The sequence below is a fragment of the Perca flavescens genome, chromosome 7, assembly GCF_004354835.1.
Source record: "Perca flavescens isolate YP-PL-M2 chromosome 7, PFLA_1.0, whole genome shotgun sequence".
NCBI lineage: Eukaryota > Metazoa > Chordata > Actinopteri > Perciformes > Percidae > Perca > Perca flavescens.
In genome coordinates, this window is record NC_041337.1 from 17,850,746 (window position 1) to 17,878,387 (window position 27,642).

At 40.3% G+C, this 27,642-nt stretch overlaps 1 protein-coding gene across 1 annotated transcript; it reads right to left on the reverse strand.

Moving 5' to 3' along the window:
- Positions 1-1,809: 1,809 nt before the first annotated feature.
- On the reverse strand, positions 1,810-27,642 carry ngfa (nerve growth factor a (beta polypeptide)). The gene is made up of 3 exons (XM_028582303.1): positions 27,476-27,642; positions 4,420-4,527; positions 1,810-2,785 (listed from the first exon to the last, which is right to left on the reverse strand). Exon 3 carries the CDS (start codon positions 2,772-2,774, stop codon positions 1,896-1,898), a length of 879 nt encoding a protein of 292 aa, XP_028438104.1. The 5' UTR covers positions 2,775-2,785; positions 4,420-4,527; positions 27,476-27,642; the 3' UTR covers positions 1,810-1,895.

Sequence of the window (27,642 nt, forward strand, 5' to 3'; positions counted from 1 at the left end):
CGGGACCCCTAGGGGGTCCTCAGAGTCACTGCAGGGGGCCTCAAAATTATTGTTAATTTTTGAAAGTTTTTTCAAAATGTAAACGTCTTAACATGATTCCAACATATTATTAGCAAATATAAATCCCCACAGATGATAAGCTTACTGACCAATAATGTAGTTACTAATTAAAACATGATTTATAAAATCATGCCAACAATTTTAAGGCTATTTGAATAGCTTAGTATTCTATGCCACAAAAGGTATCTATAAATGCTTTAGGCTGCCCTAAAAGTTATTGTAGGACCAGATTAATATGCAACTTCATTTTATACAATATATGTAGTAGGAGGTCCCTGATCCGTCTCTATTTCAGTTAAGGGGTGCTTGGCTTAAAAAACATTGAAGACCCCTGGTTTAGAGCGCAAATTGCAGTGCCATCTTTTAAAATTCTGCATTAATTGATTCTGGCCACTTGGGGGCAGTAAACACTATCACATATTTTAACCTCATGAAATTGATGGAGAGCTTGTTAGCAGGCATGTTGAGCAGACGCTGACACAGAGCAGCATTACCATTCATTTAGAAAACTCACAATATGTGGCTCTTTAGCTGCTGAATGCTCCACAGTGTTCACCAGCTATTACCTAACTTTGTCTCTCTTCTGTTTGGTACTGTACAGATACCGCACGGTGGGTTTATTCAGAGCTTTTCACTGAAAACAGCTGCCTGTTACATTTGGAGACAACAGTGATGAGAGTGGTGAGACTGACCAAAACAGAAAAATTGCGGACCAAAAACAAAATAATGAGCTGAAAGATACTTAAAAAGCCACCTTGTGTTGGATGTTAATTCTCTCACTACGACCAGCCTCTTTCATATTTCAACGTTAATTATTAACATGAAAATATTGATAAGAGCAGGTTTAAAGCCAAATTGTGAACATCAACACTATCTTAAACTGACACAAGAAATCAGGCAAGTACTGAGGTGTTTAATAAATAACAGCATAAACAACACAACAACAAAAACAACAACAACAACAACAACAACATTAAAAGCTTAAATTCATTTTGCATATATACACATACTGTATATATTTTCATATTTGACTGTATAAACCATAAATATGACATGCAGTCCTTATAAGTTAAAACAACCAGGACTTCTCGGACTGAGGTAGGGTCAGGGGCCAAGAGGTTGGATAGATTAAGCTGTTTGTGTTTGTGTTTGTGTGTGTGGGTGTGTGTGTGTGTGTTTGGAGGTGGGGAATAGGATTACAGTATTGGCAATAAAGCTGCAGTGGCTGTTTAGTAGAAATGTGTGTGCTTGGTTCTTAGTTAAAGGACAATTCCGGCGCAAAATGAACCTAGGGGTTAATAACATATGTGTTCCGAGTCGATCGTTCTCTGAGATATGTTTTCATGCTAATCAAATGTGTCTCTAGCTTGAAACAAGCTACCGCAAACCGGTGATTAGCTGCTAACGCTAGTCGAACCACAAACGCTGTATTTGAGCTATGTTGTTACTGGTTGCACTGTTCGTCGTTCGACTGGTCATGACTGTTTTCCAAGATGGCGCCCGCATGTAAACATGAACGGTACTGTCTTTATAATCTATCTTTTTAATAAACTGTCTTACAAAGTTCTCAATGCTTTGGTTTACATGTAGGGACCCTCATTACGGTACCATTGAAGTGTGGTGCTATTTTTAGCCTTGTTAGTGGTATAAAATAGCGATTTACCTTCTGCCCCGAAAGCTAGCGTTAGCAGCTTGTTTCAACCTAGAGACACATTTGATTAGCATGAAAACATATCTCAGTGAACGATCGACTCGGTACACATTTGGTATTAACCCCTAGGTTCACATTTTGCGCCAGAATTGTCTTTTAAGTGGTCAGGAGTCGTCCTCCCCAGTCAGTGCCCCAGACGTCCCGCCCAAGACTTCCGGCTGAGAACACACACACATGCAGCGTTGATGCGGATGTAACGCCAGGCTGTCCGTTCCTTGAAGATGGTCAGGGCACTTACGAATATGTGTGTGTTGGTGCAGTAGGAGTTCCAATGGCGACTGTCAATGCCGAGACAGCCCGAGTTGCCAGATCTTGGACCCTGTTTTCCACCCCGTCCCCCTGTCCGTCCCCCGTTTGCAGTCCCGGAGCCTCTGTGCGTAGGGGAACGGCAGGTGGTCTCATAGAAGAACTGTCTCTTCACCACGTTGTTGATTGTAACGTTGGGCAGCACTGTCACCTCATTCTCACCCATGTCTATTGCTCGTGTCATGTTGCCCACCCAGGTATTTATGCTTTCACATACCGAGTACTCTCCTCGGTGCATGATGCGCGATCCTGCTCTGCGCCTTACCCTCACCCCCCTCACCCCTTCAATGTCATAGCCCTCACCTTCCAGGGCATCATGTGATGGGGTCACCTCGCTGAAGACAACACGGGGCGAGGAGCGGTAACGTCTCTTGGAGAAGAGCTTGGGATCCACCACTGGGATGGAGGGATCAGGGGGGGAATCCGACATAGAGTGCCCAACGACAGGGCTCTTATCCTGGGTGTGTGAAGCTGCCTGATGGGGCCTCTTGGTCCTGTCGTGGCTGGTCCTGTGATACTCCTGTGAACAATGGTGGTCCCCCGCTGCTGTCTGTTGCTGTCCTGCTCTGTGATTGGCTGCCGTCTGCTGTTCTACTTTGTGGTTGGCTGCCCCGGCGCACCGAGCCAATCCACCTCCCATGTTCAGTACAGCCTGGACGCCGATCAGGAGGAGCAGGACCAGTGATGACGACCTCATGGGCACACGTCCTGATCCGAGCACAAAAGAAAGATATTGTGCTTAATATGTCATGCTTATATTGAAAGAAATAAGAGTAAGAACACCAAAGATTTTATAGAAACACAATCCAGATGCTCAAATGTGAGTGTTTTTTTTTTTTTTTTTTAACTTTTTGACCCTTTACAAAATAAGCAATTTGATGCCATTTTTTGGGCTCTGAAAACCCGAGGTTGGCAGTTATCATTACTTAATGTAGAGCTGCAGAGATAGTTTTCAACTATTAAATTACTCGCCAACCATTTTGATAAAGGATAAATCGGTTTGAGTAATTTTTAATAAAAACCAGTTATAAATTATCTGATTCCAGCTTCTTAAATGCGAATATTTTCTTGTTTCTTTACTCCTCTTTGACATTAAACTGAATATTTTGTTTTGAAAACAAGACATTTGAGAACGTCATCTTGGGCTTTGGAAAAAACTGATTGACATTTTTCACAATTTTCTGGCATTTTATAGACCAAAAAAATAATCGATTAATTGAGAAAATAATCGACTGTGAAAATAATTAATGAAGCATTAGTTTAGGCAGAGCACTGAAGTTGCGGTTGTATTAGCTGATTGGCATCAGGTGTTTGCAGTATGCTTCACAATAATTGGTTCATTCACACATAGTCTACTAATAAGGTCCAATCATATTCATGCAGGTGTAAAGCGCGGGCATTATAGCCTGTCTGCTGTTTACATTTATGGCCAGACACAGTCTTGCTTCTCGTTTTGGATTACTTAATTAAGGAGTAAACTATCGCCAAACTCCTTGTGTCAGCGGGGGTCAGCCGGTTGTCAATCAGCCGTCGGATGCCGTTTAGATCCAAGGACAGAGGTTTTCCTGTGTTTGCTGTCGGACCGACACCACTCTGTCAGGGGACTCATCGAATTTCGACTCGCCATTATGCCGGGATCTAAGCTAGTGCATCTGTTCATTGACAGTGACATTGCATGGGTTGGCTCAGTAGGCCTATAGGCTATGTTTGGTTGACTTTGGCTGCATTGTTGTTGTTGGCTATTTCTTCATTGTTGTTGGCTATTGTTGAGCCTGGCTGCTGTGCTGTTGCTGTTTTAAGAGTCAATTTGTGATTTGATTAATTAATTGTTGGCCATAAATGCCAATAATGCATGCTTGCAAGTCATGTTGTGCGGCTGGTCACTCAGTTTGTTATGCTGCTGAATCTGTATTCTTTGATTGCAATGTTCAGTATTCATTTGCACTTCATGTGTATTTATTTGCATTGGTATTGTGTATTGAGTGTTTTGCCTCATTACTAATGTCCAAATTTCAATACTCCTGTATGGGTTAAAATGGTTTTGGGCACATTTTCCCCTGGCGGTTTGGAGTTGTTTATAACTGTTGTATATTATTTAATGCATGCTATTTTGCTGATCACTGGAGAATACTTTACTAACTTTATTAGCTCTCAGCAGAATCCTGTCACTGCGCAGATTCTTTGAATGCTCCATCAAAGAACTGCCAATTCAGTTATTCGAGTTAAGTAGGGCTACTTTGGTTGAGAAACAAATGTTTCGTCCATTTTCACCATCACAGGAACATCTCTGGTCCTTGAACATGTCTTGCTTTGCGTGTTGCTGTGGTCAATGTTTATGGTACCTGTGGAATGTGTCCAGTTGAAGTGGGAGCCCCTGTGGACTCTAGAGCCAGACTCCAGTGCAGGCCGGGCCCCTCATGCCTGCCAGCTGGATCCCCTGAACAGCAGCTCTGTAACACACATGCATACGGACCAAATGCTTAATTTAATGGATTCACAATTCAGCATTTCACTTGCAGTATATTCTATGTTGCGTCAATGTTTTACTAAACAACATTACTGACAAGAGAAAACAAAATGGAACAAATTTTCTATCCTTGAGATTGCACATTGTACTTGTATAGCTTTGTTCTTCCACACTGACATACCATTCAGCTTCAACAAGAAGTGGTAAAATAGTGCAAGTAAAACTCTCATCTCTTTCCTGACAATCACTGCTCTCCCAGACATACACAATTTACCATTATCTGACCTTATCTCGTGCGAAGTACACACACACACTCACCATGTTTAACTCAGAGCTTAGACTTTCCATACATTGGAATGTTTGGCATTTCACACCTCATTAGATGTTTTATATACACATATATAACATAAAGCACTCCAACATGTATCATTAATGATGGATATGAACATGAGTGCCACATAAAAATAGTGTCTTTCTTTGACCTACATGTGCATGTAGGAATGCATTTAAGGTTGTTTTTATGAATGGGTTGCATGATTAGGTGCTGTGATGTGTACACTCAGACGCTGAGTTAAAACTGGGATGTCAGTATTTGTGACTTCTCTTTCACCTGCTGGTACATTGTTGGAATAGGACAAAGTTAATTAGTGTTGTAAATGTTTAGCTCAACCTGTTTAATTGTACAACCTTGTTGTGAGTGCAGAGAATCCTGGCTGGATATGGTCATGTTCGCAAAAACATTTTTTTTTAAAAAATTGTATCTTTTGTGGGACAAATGATAAATGACTTGCATTGGAATCCTCACAGTGTAGCACATAACCAGAAGAGGTCAGTGTTGACTGCATAGACCAGAATTCAAATACAACGGTCAGGCAACTGAGAAATGTAACTGGCCCTGTTCCCATTGGAAATGGCAACTTGGAAGCATGAGAGAATTTCAGCATCTTAAATCAGTTTTCAGGTATTTTCCCACAAGCTAAGCATGCTCAAGTTCTTGAGATTTCTTTTCTTTGAACCATGTTTTCTTTACTTTGTCTGTATGGCAGTGGTAACTATTGTAATGTGCACATGTATTCAAGTTCTGTATTTTAAGGAACTTGAGCATTTCTATTTAATGCCAGTTTATACTTCTTTTCCACTACCTTACTTTTACTCCACCACTACCTTACTTTTACTCCACCACATTTTAAAGACTGCATTCAGCTTTTCACATTTTTTTCATACTGTACAAAGCTTTGAAATATGACGCAGTCACCAAAATATGACGCAGTCACCCAAAAGCATATAAAGCATTAGCCTCAAACAGACACAACACATGCTGCTTACATGTGTATTAATCTGTCATAATAATCTAATACTGTATAATGCTATAAGTGACTCTAAAAGTGGCCATTCTACATAATGAGTACTTTTACCTATTGCAGATCAACTTTATGCACTTTTATTTGTGTAAAATATTGGGATCTGGTCCAAACAGGGAGTGAGTTGATTGATCCTGGCTGACAGGCAGCTTACTATTTACATGGCCCAGGGTGAGCCTGGAGGATCCTAATGTTAAAAATATGTGGCTTGTGTTTAATGCCCATGGAGCCAGCGTAAACACTGCAGCGTGGGAGCGTAGGGTCAAAGTGGTTTGGAGAGCACCTCTGACTTTTGGGATTACTTCAGCACTGGATCAGAATCTGTCTGGCTATCCCTCCAACCCCCTTACACAAAAACTGTATTTAAAATAACAACGCACACATGCACCGCCATACAAGCTCGTGAGATGCTCCTGCAGTTTTTCTGTTTGTTTGTGCTATGGTTTTACGGTGTCTGCTCCAGTAATTGTGTACTAGTATCACGGGGAAGCTATATATTTCAGCCACATTTACAGAGTGTTGACTGGGCCTGGAATAGAAAATGTTAGATCAAATAGTGCAATGGATTTGACATGCAAGCACACATCCTATATCAAACTGTGGGGGGAAGGCGATCCATATGGTACTGATAAAACAGGAAGTCTCAAAGTTCTGTGCGAGGTCCCCTGCACTTTGACGTGCACAGGACAGTAAGCTGTTTTCCTCTTTAGTATCCAGGCAGAAAAATCACACACACATGGGAGATACCCTGAAGAATAAGGGAGCTTGTAGGAGACAGTCCTTCTCACATGTTCCAACCAAATCATGACCAAGGTATTCCATCCGTTAATGATAGACAAAATATGGTTCATATTTCCAGACACTCAACATACTGTATTAATACACACTGGTATAAACAAAGCAGTTGTTGGATTTCCTTTTATGATTCATGTCTAGTACAGTTTGCACCAAGGACGATGTTTATGAGAACAGACCTTGTAAAATGGCTCTAATGAGGTTCCCTTTCTCACAATAGGCTAATTCCCCAGCTTTGCCAAACTGTAAATCAAGACCATCTCTGTTGAGTCATCCATCACCTTCAAATGCTACAATGGCATGAGCGTTCGAGGCATCACATGGCACTACCTGGTAAACAAGATTGCCAAAGTATGTGGGAAGAAAAGATAAGTCATGCAGCTGCTAGTTTGCGACCTGGAAAACCAATCTTAGGCGGCATGAGAGGAAAACACTTCAGACGGAGACTAATTACTTAGCCCCAGGCAGTGGAGCCCAGCCACACATTTTCATGTACTGATTATGCAGTGTAAGCCAGTAACACCTTTTCATTTAGTGTGCCGGTCCACAAGATGCTCCATTGCTTAGACTCTGGTATCTACAAGCTGCCAAGTTGTGGTTACAGTACAGTGTGTTGACTGTGATACAATGAGAACAAGGCATGTGGGCCAAAACATAAGCACTTTGGGAGAGCAGTTTCTTCCTATCCGTGTGATGCATTAGTCATTAGGTACAAGACCTTGTTAAAAGATGTGCAAGAGCGGCACATCAACAGATCTCTCAAACAACCACACACCTCTCTCTCTCAGAGCGATGACAACCGCGTCAGATTATGAGGGGGTGAGAAAAAGAGTGACAGCTGCAGAGAGGGAGAGAAAGGAGAGGGAGAGTGGGTGATGCAGAGGAAAACCGAGAAAGGTAAACTGTGTTTCTGTGTCTCTCATCAAGTCAGTGTTAGAGCAGTTCCTCCTGCTGTCATCCACTGGAAATAATTATCAAGAGGGACGACTGCCAGGTCAACTTGCTCTTTTTTTAACTTTTACTCACATCCAAATGTTTGAAGACATATTTATTTCCTCTAAAGAAATGTTATCTAATGCTCATTAATCAATGCTTGAGAAACGCAGCGACTTATAAGGATCAGTCTTTGAGGACCAAGTAAGTTTTACATTTGGACATTTCTGAATTGAAATTAAACTCTGGAGTTAAAATGGAGGGTTGCATTAGACTCCTTTTTTCATTTTACAGAGACCCACTCAGAATTGAAATGCCTCCATTTCCCGTCTAGCCACTGTTTCATTCACCGCTCTAATCAAAGCTTGTCATCCACAAAGACAATCTGCTCGTCACAGTTTAGGCAAGCCGCCTCGTGAAACTAATCCAACAGCCAAGATGCTGCCATAAATATAGTTTTTGTCACGCAAAATGATGTCATGCAGCGTCCGTTAAAAGCACAATGAAGTTACACTCTCCAAACGTTCTTGAGAGGCTGTCAGTGAGGCCAAATACTCTTGGAAACACTTAAAGTCTCGTATGTGGGATATACAGCACATGTCGGACTGTCATAAAATCGTAACTATAGAATAAACTTTGGAAAATACAGAAAACTCAAATGCAAATACATGGTTGTAAAATTGTGAAAGTCGAATCAAGGAAGCTTGAACGTCCATCTTCACTCACAGTACTTTCTTGTTTGGCATGGGGCATCTGAGTGTGGCTTTAAGTGAGGATTGTAAGACGAATTGTTCTATATCACATCAAAACATGGCAGATAATTAATTATTAAGCAATAATAACAACCCCGTTAGTGGTACTGTTTGGCACGTTTCTCAATCAGCCTGTAGCTTTAATGTGACAGTTGTAATGTGAGTAGTACAGCTGAGGGAGATCAGCCTCTGGCCTGTCCTTTCCCCTCGTCTTTTTGTTTAAAAGACATTTGCTGTGAGAACCAAGGCACCTGTTGTGCATCAGGGATACTTCAAACAGTAAACTCTGCTGCTCTGGCCTCAGGAAACAGGAAGCGAGTGACTGGCACACACAACCTGTTAAAGCACTTGACTCCTCAGTGCGATGACAAATGATATAAGATCTGCCGACCAAAAGAACATTTACAAATGTACATGTACAAACTGGTATAGTATGAACTGTATGGAAAAAAAATAGAACATATGTTCAGTTTTTGACTTTAGCTTGATGGGTTTACTGGGTACAGCAATAAAATATGCTTGGCATGCATAACACAGGTAAATAGGTTTCCAACTTTCTCTAAAAACAAGTAGCTTTCAAAAGACTGACCTTTTTTTCAACTTAGCTGGATGATACTGGCAGCCACAGAGACACAGCAACTTTACTTCTCTCATCCACTAAATGTTTTCCAGCTCAGTAACACGCTGCCAACAAGAACATTGAAATATATCTGTGGCATCAGGTTTTATGAGCAAGCATTTACCACAAATTTACCTGTAATAAAAGTGTGTGTGTGTGTGTGTGTGTGTGTGTGTGTGTGTGTTTTATTACAGGTGTATATGACCTGTGTAAAATCTGGTAAAACAAAAGCTTGTGTGTCTGTTCAGGGCATCTTGAGAATATCAGAGAAGCAGGGCGCCAAGGCGTGGAAACTTAAGGAACAGACTTTGGCAATGAGCCAGCGTCTTCATCATGCTGTTTCGTGACTTTCTCTGGTTCTTTTTCTGTATGTCTGTTATCCAGGTCCTCCCTTTCTGCTCCTGGAATCTGACCTAATGTTCGTCTTTTCTCTCACAAGTAAAAAGCCAGAGGTAACTTCCTGGACACATGGCCGTTTAACAGCGATAAAATAATTCAACACTGTGTGTGTGTGTGTGTGTGTGTGTGCTCTGCTCTGCTCTGCTCTTGTGGATCCTCTTTTATTTCTGCGTGTTTTGGGATCATATCCATCTCTCGCTGGAGATCTAATCCCATTCATTTTCCTACTTTTGCATGCGTTTTTGTTTTTTGTGTTGTGGGCTACAAATAATTGGCTACTGCTTCAGAAGCTGTAAATAAATATTTTTTCTAAAGACATGACAAAACCCACACAATAGTATTTCATTTAGCATTTCAAGTAAAATGAATTTGTCTTGGAACTGGGATAATTATATAGTAATAGTTAATAGTTGGACTGGTGTCTACATATGGCTCCACTTTAACTCTTTTTCACTAATGCACACTGTCCAAGAAAAGTAGATGTCAAAATATTGAATCAAAGTGAACAAGTGTGCCAATGCAGTTTAGCTGAATGTTAATGCCTTCTAAATTTGTCCCACATACCTCTCAGACAATGGGTGCTGTAACATGAATAATTAAGTAATTATACTCTCTTAATATCTTCACATGTAGCAAGGCTTAAATACAGTTCAACAGTGCCAAGGCTCCCATTCCCATCAAAGATACTGAAACAGTTCCAGGAACCGCAGGCTTTAACTTTGGCTCTGTATCTCTTTAGCCTTTTTATCTGCTTTTCAGCTGATACTTTGCATGTCTACGGCTTTGCATAATGCTACATGTGGTTAAACTTTTAAGTTGGCTCTTGGCACAATATTTGTTCCAAAGTTGTTTTTTATTTGCTAGGGCAAACATGAGACAAAGCAGAGACAAAAATGTAACCTCAGCCTTGTCCCTGTTGTTACACATTGTCATATAGTAAGTTGACCAGTGATTCATCATAATAGAAAGATTGAATCCTTGTGGTGTTTGTGAAAGAAATTAAAGATAATCAACATTTTAGCTGAGAGCGAAATTTGGCAGTAATTGCATTTGGAAGAAAGGGATGAGTACCAATAATATCCATTAAATTAAACTGTTTGTTTAAACTGAAACAATGCAGCTCTTTGTACACCAAGGAAAACCATTGTTTTTGTTCAATGTGGTTGCTAGCACATTCCCAGGAAAAAAAAACTTATTTAAAAGAAATGTTTCTGAAGTAAAGATGTTCATGGTAACCGTTGACCGTTTAACCGCAATATTATCCTGTTTTTTGCATTGCATAAGTAGGCTATAGTATCTATTTCTTAACTGCTACTTAGCTTTCAAGGGCAAACTTTGCACTAGCAAGTTGCATTTTACGCTCCTTTGTTCGTGGCTGTCCGCTGGACGGCCCTCACAGCGGAGAGCTATATGATAATGCCACTATATCGATGAGGTCGGGGATAGTGGGTTAATTTGGCTGCACAGAGCATGCCCAGCAGATACATGGCTGACAACCTTGTATGTGGATGTGGTGGAGACAGGCTCGAACAGCTACGGACTTGTGCTGGTCGCACGGACTTGCAAGCTGTTCAAGGAAAGTGGCTATATGTGTGCACGTCAATGCACGGAACATTGAGACTGCAGCTGTCCGCTGACACGGAGCGTGGAAAGCATACCTGAGTGTCCAGGGGCCTCATGTATAAAAGATTGCGCAGCTTTCATACCAGAAGATGGCGGACGGCCAAAACTTGAAAAGTACCTACGCACAGAAATATTTACATGTATAAAACCGGGCGTACGCCAGGTCCTGTGCACTTACATCTTTTTGTTGCCAGTAAGATATTTAATCTATGAGGATGACTGAAAGTATTTTCTAAGTGGATTTATCATTTATTTCCCGTCCTCATGTTTAACAGAGGTTAAGTAGCCTGTGAATTAAACAGTTGATAGTGTAAAAGATGTGAAACATTTTCCACATAATATGATCAAACTTAGGAGTATCAGCAGATATAATTTTGTTTTTTTTCATAGACAATGTCACAGACGTATGCCAGTAACTTTAGTGGAACTTTATTTTGTAATGTTTGGTGATTTTTGGCACTTTTCAGTTAGAATTCGCCACGTTACAGAGCCAGAAAAGACTTTGCGGACGGCCTGCACATTCTCACATCAAGTAAATTTTTTTATACATCACAAGGTGTCCGTGAAAACCAGCATACGCAAGCTTTTCGTGCATACGCAACGTTTATACATGAGGCCCCTGGACTGGTGAACTGGGACTCCGTTGCCTGCTTGTCAGTTAACAGTAAATGATTGCTTAACAAGGGTCGCCTATCGGTCAGAAAAAAAATCTAAATTAGCATCCCTATTCTGAAGATGAATAGGTGGGATATTTTTTATGCTTGCATTTAGATAATCTGTGTATTTAATAAAAGGCACTATGGAAATATGAGTAAGCACATTCGTCTAGCAATGCATTTGGCTTGAAGTAATGTGGATTTATATCACAAGGCATATTCACATTGTAGTGGAAAATCACTACACAATACACAGAGAATATGGACAAAAAATGATATCTCTATTTTTGCCGATTTTAACGATAATTAGACGATATCATTTTAAAGATTTGTTTTTAAAAGTCAGTTACTTAATCACTGATGATAATAATGTGCACAATGTTGAATGAAAACTGTTCTTATTTATTTTAAAGTAAAAACAATTTAAAGACACAAAATACTAATACTATACTAATACTAATTGAACTAGTGTAGGAACATTGAAATCTGAGTACACATTCAGTTGTACACCTCTGCTGTAATGTAAATCGTGCAGCATACAAGCAACATTAAATCATAATAATAAACAAAGGGCTCTGTTCTGTATAGGGCTGATTCGATATTCGATTCTTTTTTTAAGCTGTCTTCTGTATTATTCAACAAAGACAAACAAATCATTGTATAGTATGAACAACACACAATTACACAGTAGACAGTCAAATAAGTAAAAACACATACACACATACATACATACATACACACTTATTTTTATATATATATATATATATATATATATATATATATATACATACACACACACATTTTTTTTACAGTGCACAGAGAGGAGCTGCCTCCAGCCCCTCCCCCTCGTGAAGTTGCGTGCCGACACCGTCAACACTGCACTAGCTCAGAGAGGCTAGCGTTATGTTAGTTGCTGGTGGTCTTGCCGTGGGATTAACTGTACTAATAAAACCGTTGAAACACCGCGGCCACGCTGCTTTGAGGGCTCCCGAACCGTCATTTATCAGTCTGATTGTTACCCCTCTCAGTGGCAGCTCCTCCACCCATATCTTTATAACGGAGCTAACCGCTAACCGGAGCTAACCGCTAATCAGAGCTAGCTCGTTGCCAACCGAGCCTTCAGTTCTGCGTGCCTGTATCCATTAACTGCATGTATGGACTCAAGCCCAAACAAAACCCTTCATTTTATTAAAATGGCTGTAAAAGTTTTAAACTTCAACTCAGAATTGTTTGAATGACAGAGATCAGCTCAAGGTACAGTGTAGCGTTTGCGTGCTAAGTTGATGCTTTCTCTGCGTAGTGCAGACTGATTTTGACTGTTTTAACATATCGCGATATTATCGCAAATGCAATTAATCGTTCAGCCCTAGTTCTGTAACATATTGCACACAACCATGTCCTTTTGGAAGCAGTCCTGGAGATGAGATAGGGCAGTGTCAGGTCATTTTGATAGTCCTTCTACTTGGCTGTATAGTCCTTCTGACCGGGATGTCTGGTCTTGGTCTGGTCTTGGACTCGACAAAGGTGGACTTGACTACAGCCCTGGATGCGATGCTGTTTAATGTTCTTGTGCGAACTCCCGGCTGCTGTCTTGGACCCCAGCAGAACTCCAGGCATGAGGTTCTTTTGGCACCGTGGCTGTGCTAGTGAAAGGTCTTCTCTCCCTCTTTGTTTCCCCTCTCTATAACCGGGCCCATCCCCAGTCAACCCACCCTATCCCTGCACTGGACCAGCAGACGTGGGAGGCCAGTCCTCCAGGCCTTGAAGGCAGGATGAACACAATGACTAACATGTTTTCCAGACCCCTAGTTTTAATGACCTTGACATTCAAAAATCTTCTCATGACAAGTGGTTAATCTTTTGGCATGGCCGCGGTAAAAACTCCCCATTTCCTGGTGAGAATCTAACATCCCACAGCGGAGGACTGAGAGGAGGAGGGCCAGAGGCAGGAATGCCTGTCTGACCACGGGGAGAGATGTAGGCCGAGGGATGGAGAAGAAGGAATCAGAAACATCAAGGGATGGGGAGAGGCAACAAGTAATGGAGGGCGGGGTACAGATGGGCAATGAGATGTCTTGGGAATTTATCAAATAAAGGAGCATGTGTTACAAAGAAGCAGAGCAAGGAAGTACAAGGTTGAAGGGGAACAGAAATGGAGACAAAGAGGAGTTCAAGGACCGGGAAGATGGGTGGAATTCAGGCTACAGGGAGTTAAAGAGTTGAGGAGTAAAAAAACACATTTTTCATGTTTCGTTGTTGTCTTTCCTCCAAATAGCTTTAACAGAAAATAACATGTCTCCCCTTTTTGCTCCAGCAGACAGAAAACCAACTGTCGTAGTGTTGTAGCTCATGTTTCTTATTTACTCCTAGGGAAGCAGAACTTCAAAAGCATCTGTTTTCCAAGCTGAGGTTCACTCATATTGATACTCATCCTCCCAGAGAATACAACTATATTAGCATGTATGTGATTGAAATCGCTAACACTGATGAGGTGAAATGAATCTCAGTTGTGTTTCTGATAAAGATTTCTGACTGTTTGAGCGAGTCATTCAGTTCATCTAGAGTTTGATTTGACTCCACTTACAATCTGATATCTGTGCTTTTGAATGCATCTGTTGGGACCAAACCGTATGATTAGACACTATCTTGTGGACAAATGCCTCAGAGCAACTAATCTCTGAGAGACAAAGGAACATGTGGTCTTCCTGAACAAAGGATGTGTGGCCTACAGGTAATTCTTAAAGCCTGTTCACCAAACTACTACAGTGAAGGAGTCCTCAAAATGGCCGAAAGTCTAAAAACCAAGGGGGTAAGCTTCTCCTCGGAAGGCGTAGTTCCTATGGCACCATTTTGATGCTAACAAGCAATCACCTCCCGTTAGCATTCCATTGACTGCCATTCATTTTGGCGCCACTTTGACAGCGAATAACTTCACATCTGAAGCGTTTAAAGACTCTATTTGTCCATTGTTTATTTCTAAAGAAACACGACAATGTAAAAAAGGCTCCATTACCTTGTACCTCACGTTATTGCTACGTAGTAGGCGTTTTTGTAAAAATAGGCTAACAATTGTGTCATAACCACGCGACTTACTGTCGCACAGTAGAGAAATTACCGTATAGTACAGGAGAAGCTCGCAGACAGTTTCGACTCACATTAGCTGTTTAAGTTTAATTACTAATGTTAACTAGCATTTTAGTTAGCAATAATTAGCCTGTGCCTCTGTTGGTCCATTTTTATATATGTCAATGTTAAAAACTACAGACGTGCAGTTCACACCTTCAAAAACTCTGATTCTTCCCATTGGCTGGAGGAACCTGAACGCACCTGGGGGGTTTGTACCAGGTGACGTGAACTACAAAGCTCCCCGTCACACATCCCTCCTCTGAGTGAGCTGTCTGTATCTTCCGTGATACAAAGGTATCTGAGTGGGACACTGACCCAGTCGCTCACCAAACCTGCAGAGAGGGTAATCAACCCTGTTTTTCGAGGAAAAAGGAGGACACCGCGTTTAGCTTTTTCTTCAAAGTCCATTAAAACGCTAGGAGTAGCAATTTTGGGCCTTTGTACTAAAAAAAACTACAAATAGCCTCAAATCACGCGATCCACCATCTTGAATCTCGCGTGGTTAGCCCGACCATGTGGCCCCCACTACTCCTACCCCCTTCCCTCCTCCTATCACACACACACACACACACACACACACACACACACACACACACACGATAGAGTTCTGATGAGTGAATAATTATTGATTGACCATCAGTATTTTTGAAGTTAAAATAAATAAATACATAAATCATATTAGATTTTAACAAGAAGTTGTTGCATGTATTGTATTGTAATAACAGCTGGTTATACAGGTCGGTGCTTGATTTTTCACCCTTCTTTTGTTCCCGCTAAAGATACAAGATAGATTAATCAAATTAATTAAGATCTGTATTTTAAAGAGAACACCACGTTTTGAGACCTTTTTGAGTTTTCACAGTTCAGTTATTGGCCCCTGAGTTCAGGGTGGTGCCCCGTTTTTATTGTTGACACTTTGGTAAAGTTATGAATACACATATTCATAACTTTATTAAGATCGATAAAAACATCTTTGATAAATAGCTAATAATGGAATCTGTACCTCCCCAATTCCCAACACGCCTTTCACAGCTTATACCCTTGATGGAATCATGCATATGGATTTGCACGTGACGCTTTGACTGCATGCTGTCAAAACAGCAAAACAAAGCGATAAATAGCGGTAAATTTGCTACAGAACATAAAGTGAAACGTGGGAGTAAATGGACAGATGCGCTCTCTCAGACACCCAAGTTTTTCCATTATGCCCTACTTGGGCTGCACATCTGATTCCATGAGCATGGGTGTTGGCCCAAAGACACAAATTGGGTAAATGTTGCGTCAGACATTCAAATATGCATGTACAGTATTCTTTTAATGAAAGTTTGGCTACACAATAAGCATATAAATATTCTTCACATCTTAAGGGTAGCTTGGGAGGAGAGCTAATCATTGGGGGGGAAAAAAGTGTAGAGCGTATTTGAGAGGCACCGTGAAAGTGCTCTGGCTGCAGGCTAACGTTGAGCTTTGCATTTCTGTTTTGAATTGGTGTAACATGGAATTGATTTGTTAAACTTAATTCAATTGGCTTGGTTGTTTGGGGCGAGTGTCAACCAGCCAGCTTGGCACATCTGAAGCATGTAGAGGTTAGGTATTTCACTCCAGGATACTGATGTAAAGTAGATAAAGACGTCACTCGCATGACGGCATCCTGCTGCAATGTGGCCTTAAAGAGCCATCATGCATAACTGACATACTCTTTGCAGTAATCAAGTCCTAATTTAGGTATTTGTATTTTAGCCCTTCTAGTGGCATAGCTCAATGCATTGCAATGTTTCTCTATTGGTCAGTTGAGACTGGAATATCTCAACACATATTGGTCGGATTGCCATAAAAGTTTGTGTAGATATTTATGGAACACCTAACTACCAATACTTTAATTTACGACCAAATACCTGCAAGAGCTCATGACATTCCCATTGGCTTCTGGTCTACTCTGTTTAGTTTCTAATTAGTGAATATAGGGCTGAACGATTAATTGTTTTCAAATCGAAGTCGCAATTTGAAAGAATGCGATTAGCTAGTTGTGAAGACCGCGATTGATCGAATGTGAATATTTAATTGAATGTTTGGTGTAACATTTGGTTTACCTAGGGCTGGGTGATATGGAGAAAATCCAATATCACGATATTTTTGACCAAATACCTCTATATCGATACCTCAATGATATTGTAGTGTTGACTAATGGTGCTTTCACAAAATAGTTACACAATGAGATTTTTGATAAATAATCATCAGTAATGTGGATATAATGACTATGTTGGTAAAAGCAAATAATAGAACAGTCTGGTAAGTTCATAAAATTACATCACTTTACTGTAATGCAGCCTTTAAAACCAGGAAAAGACAACACTTATGCCATATTACAATATCCAAAATCTAAGATGATATCTAGTCTCATATCACGATATCGATATAATATTGATATATTGCCCAGCTCTAGGTTTAACATTTTTTATTCCTCTTTTTATTATTATATTTACTGTTTTTTCACAAGATAAATGCTGGAATAATGTTACATATCACAGGTTGTTTACAGAAATGTCCTATTTTTAGTGGATTTTTCATTTACTTTTTATTACTTTATTTAACATGATCGTAGAAAGTACCATATCTAAAATCTGCCATTGAACTGAGGCATATTAGAAATTTCGGTTTACAGGAAAGTACTAATCTTTTTTATTGGAATTGTTTATTATTATTATTATTATTATTATTATTATAACTTCAGCTTTTGTGATACATTTTCTGTGTTTGACTGTTAAATGCTCTTTGGATGCTTTTATATAGACCTTAGTGGTCCCCTAATACTGTATCTGAAGTCTCTTTCCTGAAATTCAGCCTTGGTGTAGAATTACAGCCACTAGAGCCAGTCCCACAATGAGCTTTCCTTAGTATGTGCCATTTCTGTGTCTGTAGCTATTGAGGAGGAGAGAGGGGGGGCAAGGTGGAGGGTGGTGTGGCCTTGACCAACTGCCACTTTGCACTTTTGAAAGCCATGATGTCTCTCTCTCATGGGTGGGTCAAATTCTCTGGGTGGGCAAAGCAGAGAAAGGGGAGGTAACCTTGCTCCTTATGACCTCATAAGGAGAAGATTCCAGATCGGCCCATCAGGGCTTTAATTTTCTCAAAGGTAGAGCAGGATTCCCAGGGCTTGGTTTACACCTATCGCCATTTCTAGTCACTGGGGGACCATAGGCAGGCTGGGGGAATGCATATTAATGTTAAAAAACCTCCATAAAGTGAAATTTTCATGCCATGGGACCTTTTTAAAAGAAACACACTTATTGCTGCTAATTAATATCAATGTTCTCATCCTTGTATAAGAATATAGAGCAGTTTTGATTGTGTTTAATGTTATAAGGCTGCATGACATTATGACATTTTATTTTTTTTTAAATCGCAAATCGAATCGCAATATCGCAATATCTGGTAGAAAAATCTTAATTAGATTTTCTTCCCCAAATCGTTCAGCCCTAAGTGAATATTAGCATGCTAACACCTTCTGCTCAACATCAGCATTCTAGCATGGTCATTATGAGCATGTTAGCAACAGTATACAACATCAAAAACAAAAGGGTAAAGGATTAACTTCACATCTCTTGTCTCAAGTCAGGTGCTCTCAATCAACATTTCAGATTTAAACTAAAGCATGCACCTTACTAAAAAACACAAAGTATTCATTGTGTTCTATTTAATCATACAAAACAGACACAACCCTCTTTGTTGTACTGTCATAGATGGCCTCGTCAGGACTACTAAATCCTCTGAAGAGTGTAAAAATGTGATCTTGTCGTCACTCCCAGTGTTTGTTTGATAACAGTCTTTCACTAAAGACTTGACCCGGCCATTCTCTATTCTGTGTGGTCTGCACATCCTTCTGTCATCTCTCACTCTCTCTGCTTCAGTGTCTCTCTGCCTTCCTATCTCCCACAGTCCAAATCTCCCTCTCCTCCCTCCCCCTCTCCCTCTCTAGCTGATGTCAACCACCTGTCTGCGTGGGACCTCCCAGGCCTATCCTCTGTCTGTTAGCAACATGCCATGTTCAGCGTGCAAGCAGAGTTATGGTGAAAGAGAGAGAGTGGCTACTTTCCAGCGCGTCTGCATGTGTGTTTGTGCGTGTGTATGTGACCTGCAGCAGAGTTTTGGATGAATTCATATTTACTGTGGAGCTTGATGCATGGGCTTAACGGTGAATCCAGCAGAGAGAAATGGCTTCCTACAGTGCCATCCTCCCCAAAACTCCTCATGATACACCAATAATCCTAGAGTTTTAAGTAAAACAAAACTTGATGACAGATAAAACAAGGTTGTTTGAAGACAGAGGTGGAGAAAACCGCTTGTAAAGAGGCTTTGCGCCTCTGCCGTTTTTGGGATCCTGTCTGACTAAAATGACTAATCAAAAGAATTACGCCTTATTAATTTCTCCTCATTGTGTAGGAGACCAATCTGTTATGACTAGCCAGTGGCTCATCCTCCTGCATTCTGCGCATTCCCAAATTGGCATAATCCGAATAAGTGCATAATAAGTTGCTTCACTTGTATCCTTGGGGCTAAGGTGTGTGTCTGTGTGTTTGATGAGTATCCAATACAAACAAGCGTATACATATACACGTACACACATGCACATTGCTGATACACATGTACAAACCACATTCCTCCAATGCTGGTGCGGTTTACAGTATTTATCTATTTCTTCTGTACTTTCTTTGTTGGAGTAAACTTGATCTCTCTCTAAATATCTGAATTTGTAACAACAGATTAGTAACAAAACATATTTGTAACAAAACATCTGATAGCAAATGCTAATTCTATCTTATTTGAGGTTCTGGGGTGAATTTGAATATTTAAAAAGATGAAGTATTCTTGTTCTGTTGTTGGCAACGTGGGAGCGATTCATGTCTGGACAAGCTATAGTCAACCGACCAATCGGGATAAAGGGGAAGGAAAGCGAGAGTAAGACGGTGTCATCACTTCAATCCAAATGTACACACACACATAAAAAGGGGTTGTGGTGAAACAATTCAAAACACCAGACGTGCACTGAGTCAACAGATTAAGACCATAACACTGTTATTCTAGCTGTAAGAACAGCCCTGGTAATGTGGTGATTTATCAGCTACTGTGTGTTCGGGGCTGTGTGCACATGCATGAGAGGAGAGCAAGCAATAACTAAAAGTCATAGAGGCATTTAATGTGAAATGAGCAGACATGTCCGCACACTGAAAGCGTATAAAGTGCACACACGCACATGTGCGCAGACATAGACATAGAAACAGGCAAACATAACCCTTTGATGGAGCACCTGTGGAAATCAACACAAAGACTGACTTGCATTAACAGTCCTGGATTCAATTTTCAATGTATACACAAGTCTAAACACAGGAGTGTATTATTCTTGATTTTGTACAGTGCTAAAAAAAACCAGGCCCATATGGGGGGAAAAGGTGCTGGGACAAAACAATCTGCTCATGTCTGACAACAATTCTGTTCAAATCCAGTTAAGTTACAAATGTCAAACAACATTAGCTGTGATTTCTGTTGAATACATTTTCTCCCAAACATTGTGAGAAGTTGTTTGTAAAGCAAACGTCAACAAGAATTATTGCAGAATGTAACTGGAGGTGATGTCATGTTTCTGTATTTTCTACTCTCCTCCCTGTGCCACATGGATCAGGATACTGACCTGCCGCGCGACCTCCAGATCCCCGTTTTCCTCCACAAACACAGACGTAACCCCCGCGGCCAACCTCTGACCTCTCCCACTGATTTCAGATGGATCACTTTAGCTGGTTCACTTTACACCAGATGTTCTTTCCCCAGTCTGTGCACTGACCTGTGCCAGACTGCAGCTGCAGTGACCAAAAAGATGACCAAAGCAGGGCCTGCGTTTATTTTTTTTGACCCATGAATTATCAGCATCTCATTTTGACCCCAAACAGTAACGCTTTGTTCTGGATGTTCAAACATCACCTATTTCTCACAGAGACAAAGAGAGATTTGAGAGTTTGGTTGTCAAGTGTAAAATAGCACAAGGTGATAGAAAACCAAAACATTGGCTGTCAAGTTTGAAAAGATGCTTTATGTCAAGCAAGCTAATTTCACATTGTTGTATTTTGACTAATTTGAAACTTAAAATGCTTATATAATGAATAATATAAATAAATAAGTCTGTTTAGTAGGTACATTTTGTTGGACCTGGGATCAAAAACAAATGTAACTGATATTTGTTTTGGTAGCTGCTACCTGGGGAAGAATTAGTGCTGTGAAAACTGATGTCAGGGAGGTAGATAGAGGCAGGGAAGGAAAGGTACTGTCAAACCCGTTACTTTTGGAGAAAAGTGGATTAGGAGCAAGTAACGCTCAATTCTAAATTAAATTGTCAAGAATTTTAACAGAGAATAAGTGTTCATATAAACGGTAATCTTCACTAATGGGGCTACAGGCTACTAACCACTGTGTCTAACTGGGAGAAGACTGGAAGAAGATTGGGATTCGTCTGCCTCAAGCTTCTGCGACCTGATAAGACATCAGACATAATTTTTCTGTTTAAACAAACCCTTAATTAGTTTTTTTGTTGCCAGCTGGCCAGATATTTCAGTAACACTAGTAGTACTCGTGTCAAACTAAGTCTGGTGGCGTGTTGGTAACGACAAGCGTTCTTTTGGCCTGGAACAAATGTTTGGCACAGTGTAGTACTAAAGAACACTTTCTCCATGACATTAATATTTCAATTTAACATGACTATTAAAACACGTCACATAATTCCAATCATTACTGTACCAAATACCAAAACAGTCTGGAACAATCCTGTTGCTTTACACTACATTAATGGTTAAACTGTAGTTAAAACCAACCAGGGTCCAAAATTAACTTTTTGGTCTATTTGCCAATGGCTGGAAAACTGAAACAAATGTACTGGCCAAAATATTTTCAGCACCTATTTTTTGGAGTTCCATGAATGCATTCATTTGTGCGTATGCATGGTCTAAGACTATGTTCAGACTGCAGGCAAAAGTGGCCCAAATGTATATATTTTTTTGGGGGTCAAGTGACCAGGTCAGACTTCTTCACAAGTAGTGTGAACACTCAAATCAGATTTAGACCACTTCCATATGTGGTCTTGAATCAGACCTAGGTCTGATTTTTATTATTTATTTTTTTTCAATGCGGCCACAGTGTGAACAACCAAGGCGGATTTGATGCGACTTTTACGTCAATCTACATCAACATTTGTCACAATTATGCACTGGCGGGAGTTAAACTGCTTCTCTGTGAAACTATTCACAACGCAGTCCCACCACTCCTGGCTTTGTCGCTGCATCCACACAGACCTCTGTAGTGAATTTGCAGCCATAACTCTGCAAAAGGCCAAAATTGCCAATTTGGCTCTCTTTCTCTTCCTTTTTTTCCTCCTCAGCCCCTGCTCATTAATATTTCTGCTGCCATTAAAAGCGAAAATGCTTACTTCCTCCATAACCTCCCTAACTTTAGTGCAACAGCGTGCTGCGTCTGATGTCACTGTTATTGTTCTTTTGCGCATGCGGGTCAGTTCGAAACCGCAAACAGTTCACACTGGAATCTGATATAGGCCTCATTTTAAAAGGTAATGTGAACAGCCAGTCAAAAAAACGGATCTGTGCAAAAAAATCTGAATTAAGCATTAAGACTTGCGCTGTGAACGTAGCCTATGACGGTTCTAAATTTGTTCGCAGAGTACAAACAATTCAGGTAAGAAAATATTGATGAATCCTGGATTTGTATGTTAATGTTGTTAATGTACGCACGGTTTAAGCACAGATTTGTGAATGAGGCTCATTGTTGAAATTCAGCACACAAAATCCAGTACAGTGCATTAGGGCTTCACAATAGGGGTTTCAAGAACGACAACGTTTGTGATATAACTTGGGGTCTGTTTAGTTTAAAGGAAATACATAGCATTCAAATTAGAGTAGTCTGACTTTAATGGTTAGCGTGGTTAAATAGCCACAGCCATAAATTGACAGTCCAGGTGTGCTGTCACAGCCTCTCCTTTGCCCAGGTGTCCTATACAACACTCTGCAGTCTACAGCCCAAACCATCCCAGCCTTTGTGTTTAGGGGGTGGATCTTCTTCTTTGTGTCGTAAACTGAGTGAGTAAAATTTCTTATGTCTGTTGAGGTGATGGCATTATGTCACGTCTCCACACTGGAGAGCACCGAACAAAACATTTAAATCCAAGTTCATCTTGAAATTTGTACAACTTCTACGTTTGTATTTATTAAATGTTTGCAACTGAATGGGGTGGGATTACAGTATAATTGATCAATGCATTAATGCCCATACACCTATGAAAATGCATACGCCTAAATGCATGTCATGAACTCCTGAGGTAAAACTTTAGAATTAAAGTGCACAATATCCCGAGATACTATGCAATGAGTCTTCCATCTGGCGGGCCGCCAGGCCATCAGAAAACTTCACCAGGCCAGAATTTATTTTTTTATGCCAAAAATAATGCAACATTTTCATTGTGTTTCCCCTATGTTCATTCTGCAGCTCCGCACCGCCATGAACTGCAGCAATGCACTGCCACGAGTCACTGAATGAGGCAACTGTCTGTGGTTAGTTCACGTCTGTAACAGCAGGACAGTTGAGTGTGTTATTTAAACAGTCAGTTGAACAGGTGAAGTGAAGTTAGCCTACCGGTAATCTCGCATCGCCTGACCTATCTTCACAGCGCTGACGGATTCTGTGTTTTTAGCTGAGCTAGACCAGAGAGTATGTGGTTAAAACAGATCGGTGATGCTGTTTTGCCCTCGTTGTTCTCCGTGAAGTTTGCTGGAAGTGATGTTGTGTAGCGTTATATGTGGAGTGAGCATTGCGCCCTACTCCATTTATAAAAAAATAAAATAAAACACAACAAAAAACAGCCTTTTAAATTAGGGCTGCACCACTTGGAGAACAAGTCATATTGAGTTTTATAATACTGTGATTGTGATATAATGGTATCATGAGTCTACTTGCTTGATTATCAGGAAAATGCACAAAATACAAACATGTTGAAATGTGTATTTCTCAACTTGAACATCTTAAAGGAGCATAAGAACAAATGAACAAAATGTGCAACACTTGTTTTTTAAATAACTTAATATTTTACAAAATTGGATAATAGCTATTTTTGCTTTGATCAACAGTACAAATGATATAAATAGAACAATACTGTAAATAAGAAAAATACAAATTCTTATTAAAATAATAAATTTTTCATATGTGCTTATAAACAATGACATTCAAGATGGGTGTAATAGAATAACTAGTGATTAAGTTACAAAATATTCTTTGTACAACCTCTTCTTAAAGTCTGCATGGTCTGAACCCCTCTACACTTCTGATACTCCATACACGACACGCGTGCTACTGCCTGAACAGACTGAACAGTCACTGGTCATCTTTTGTAGACATTACGAGAGTAGCGCTTAATACATCCATTGGGTACCGCAATTCAGAGGGCAGATTAAAGGCAGAACCATAAATCAGGCATTAGTCAGAGTGAAAATGGCAAGCAAGTGAATGTGTTTGAGGGTGAAGCAAGGAGAGCAACCGTGAGCGATGTCGGAGTGGCTGTGCGCGGGAAAGCGAGAGGAAATAACGAGAGGAAAAGAGATAGCAAAGACAATGTGAAGTCAGTTAACAGTGGACAATAAAACTACAAGCTTCTTAAGACACGGTGGCTTCATCTGTTGTTAATACTGTCGGTGAAGTGTGTTGCAACGTGGAGACTGCAGTGCACACAGAGACTAGAGTGCCACGCACACAGCACACCTTTTTGTTTACTTAAATCGTACAATTTTTGCGGTTATGTAATCGCACAGAATGACATCGCGATTGCGGTAAAATTAATCGTGCAGCCCTATTTTAAATGCTACATTGCTTGCAAGGATATAATGGGAGTAACAGGTGAACCAGTTTTAAAAGTGACATTTATGCTGATGTGGTTCATGTGGATTTCGAAAAGTAACTGAAATATTTAAAGAAAATTTTAAAGAAAAGTTTAGAACGAAATTTGGTGTGGTATCAGGACCCCCTGAAAGGATAAAGCAGTCAACCTAGGAAAAACACTGCAGGCTGTATCCAATAAGATGTATTTATAAGAATATGAATATAAATATCCTCTAAACGTGATATCTCTTTTTAAAATGTATGCCGTCAAAGCATAAGAACAAACATGCATACAGTATAAACAGCAACAATAAGTAAACACACACACACACACACACACACACACACACACACACACACACACACACACACAGAGGTGCTAACATAGGGAAAGCTGTAATTCAGCTTCAAAGGGAAACCTGATAGGGTCATGAATAATCACAGACATCTTTGTCTGTAGGGGAAAACAGCACTATCATCTGCCCTCCATACACACACACCAGTTTATATGGCTTAAGCTGTTTTTAGCAATGTCATTGGGTGTTTTTCTGCGTTTGCAGAATACATAAAGGACGACCATTTCCATTTTTAACTACAACCAAAGTACCAGACAAGCCTTTTTTGTGATAAAAATCATGAAAAGTTAAATGTATTGTTAACATAAATATGGAATTAAGGGTGGGACAAACTGCAACTGAAGCTGTATCACAAATGCCCATTTAGTCTGCAATCTTCTGGATCATTCTGCATGATTGACAGACAAGCCAGCAATGGAGCCAAGACGCACCGGCAGACCTCAACTCTAGAATACAAGCTAACAGATGGTTAAAAACGGAGCAGAATTTTTTTTAACCTATTTAAAGCTGACAAGCTGACTACTTATCTAGCCTGCAAAATTATGTTCGAAAATGCAATTTCTCTTGGTTGTTGACGTTGCTATGCAATGTCTGCCAAATTGGTATATGACCATGTCCTCAGTGAAACATTAAGATGGACAGAAGCTCTATATCTCTCTCTCACACACACTCACTCACTCACTCACTCATTCACAAATCCACAAATGTGGAGTGTAAAACATTGATCAGCTGCACACCCATGCAGTCTCTTCCTCTCTGTCTTTTTCTCTCTTGGGTGCGTGCTGTCCAGAGGCAGTACGCAATTACAACTATTGTTGGAGGGTGGCTGTTGTCCAAGTGACTATTGACAGTAAAACATTTTGATTGGCTTTATGCGAGAACATTCTTTTTCTACATAGATTTCTTAATTGTAAGCCAGTGGGAGACCAACAAATATAAAATGTAATTTTATGCCTTTTGGGTAATTATTTTTTTTCTTAAAATAGGGCACATGACTTAATTTATAAAGCTGATTTATAAGAGGCCACAAAAATATATGCATTTTAATTTCAGTTGAACACAACACAGAGAATGTGCTCTGAATTATCCTGTGTTAACCACATGGACAAAGTACAGTATCTGTTGAGATGTCATGTAAGATATATAGCCAGACTGCTGCAGCTTTCTCTTTCCATTTCCTCTGTGGACCAACAGAGAGGTGATGAAAACAGTCAGCTCCCCTCTGCTCGTAAACAATTTAGAACATTTATTTTTGTACAGGACGGGGCATCTTTCTCTTGAGAGTGCTTTACTCGCTAGCCTACACTAAAAGTTTTGTTACGTTTTCTTATCCAACACCGACGTACACACGCACAATGCTGTAGAAGCAATGTGTGTGTGTGTGTGTGTGTGTGTGTGTGTGTGTGTGTGTGTGTGTGTGTGTGTGTGTGTGTGTGTGTGTCAAAAATATGAGTTGACCTTTTTGTATTTGGGAATATCACATTCTTTTTACATCTTCAGATTCAAATTACACGAAAATAACTAAACCGGTCTAACGTGGCGGACCAAATGACTGCAACTGGGATACTGTTGTAGCCTATAGTGTATGATGTGTGTTTGTGTACGTAAATGTTGGTCTGTGGTGACATTCCTCCCCTGTCAAAGCCCGAAAGGAATTCCCTGGTAGGAGTGGCAGGCGTGAGGTCTGTGTTTAACACACACAAACACACACACACACACACACACACACATACACACATACATAAATAAATATACAAATCAGAGTGTAAAACATTGATCAGCTGCACACCTATACAAGCACAAGGCCCCACCCAGACATAAAGATAACCTCAGCAACATACTTCATGTCGGACATTGGAGCTCATCAGAATCTACAAGTCCTTTAAGGGTTGTGTAACATGAGCAGAGAGAGAGACAGATACAAAAAGTGGAGAGAGGGAAAGAAAGAATGAAGGTAACCTGATGTCCCAGGAGTTTTCCGAACAGTGAACTGGTTCCCATTGAAGTTTTGAGAACCCCTTTTTTTCTAATCTTCACCTCTATTCTCTCCTTCTCTCTACACCCTCTCCTCTTCCATTCCCTCTCTCCATCTGTATATACCTGGTTGTGTTGAACCTGTTGAAACTTAATATTTATCACCCAACTAAACTTTACCTCCTGTGTGTGTGTTTGTGTGGTAGTCAGCCGGAATTTTCTCCCCCCAACAGAGGACTTAACTGGCTGCTGCTGAGCTCAATCTCCACTTTCACTTAATGACAGGTATGAAGACAACTTCTGAGAGAGACTCTTCTCTCTTCAGCCTCTCTATTTCTCTGTCCTATATGCACACACACCCAACACATTAACACCATGTTTAATTAGAGTTTAAAAAAAAACAAGGTAGGACTCACCACCCAGTTCTCTGCTCTTCCCAGTGAGTGAAACTTCCAGATGAACTCTGCTATATTCCACCTCACTCTCTCCAGGCCAAGGGCAGAATTATCCCAATCACCAAATCCCGCTCCTGCTTTTAAAGCTGTGAATTGAGGTCTCGGGCCATCCAATTCTGTCTGTCTCC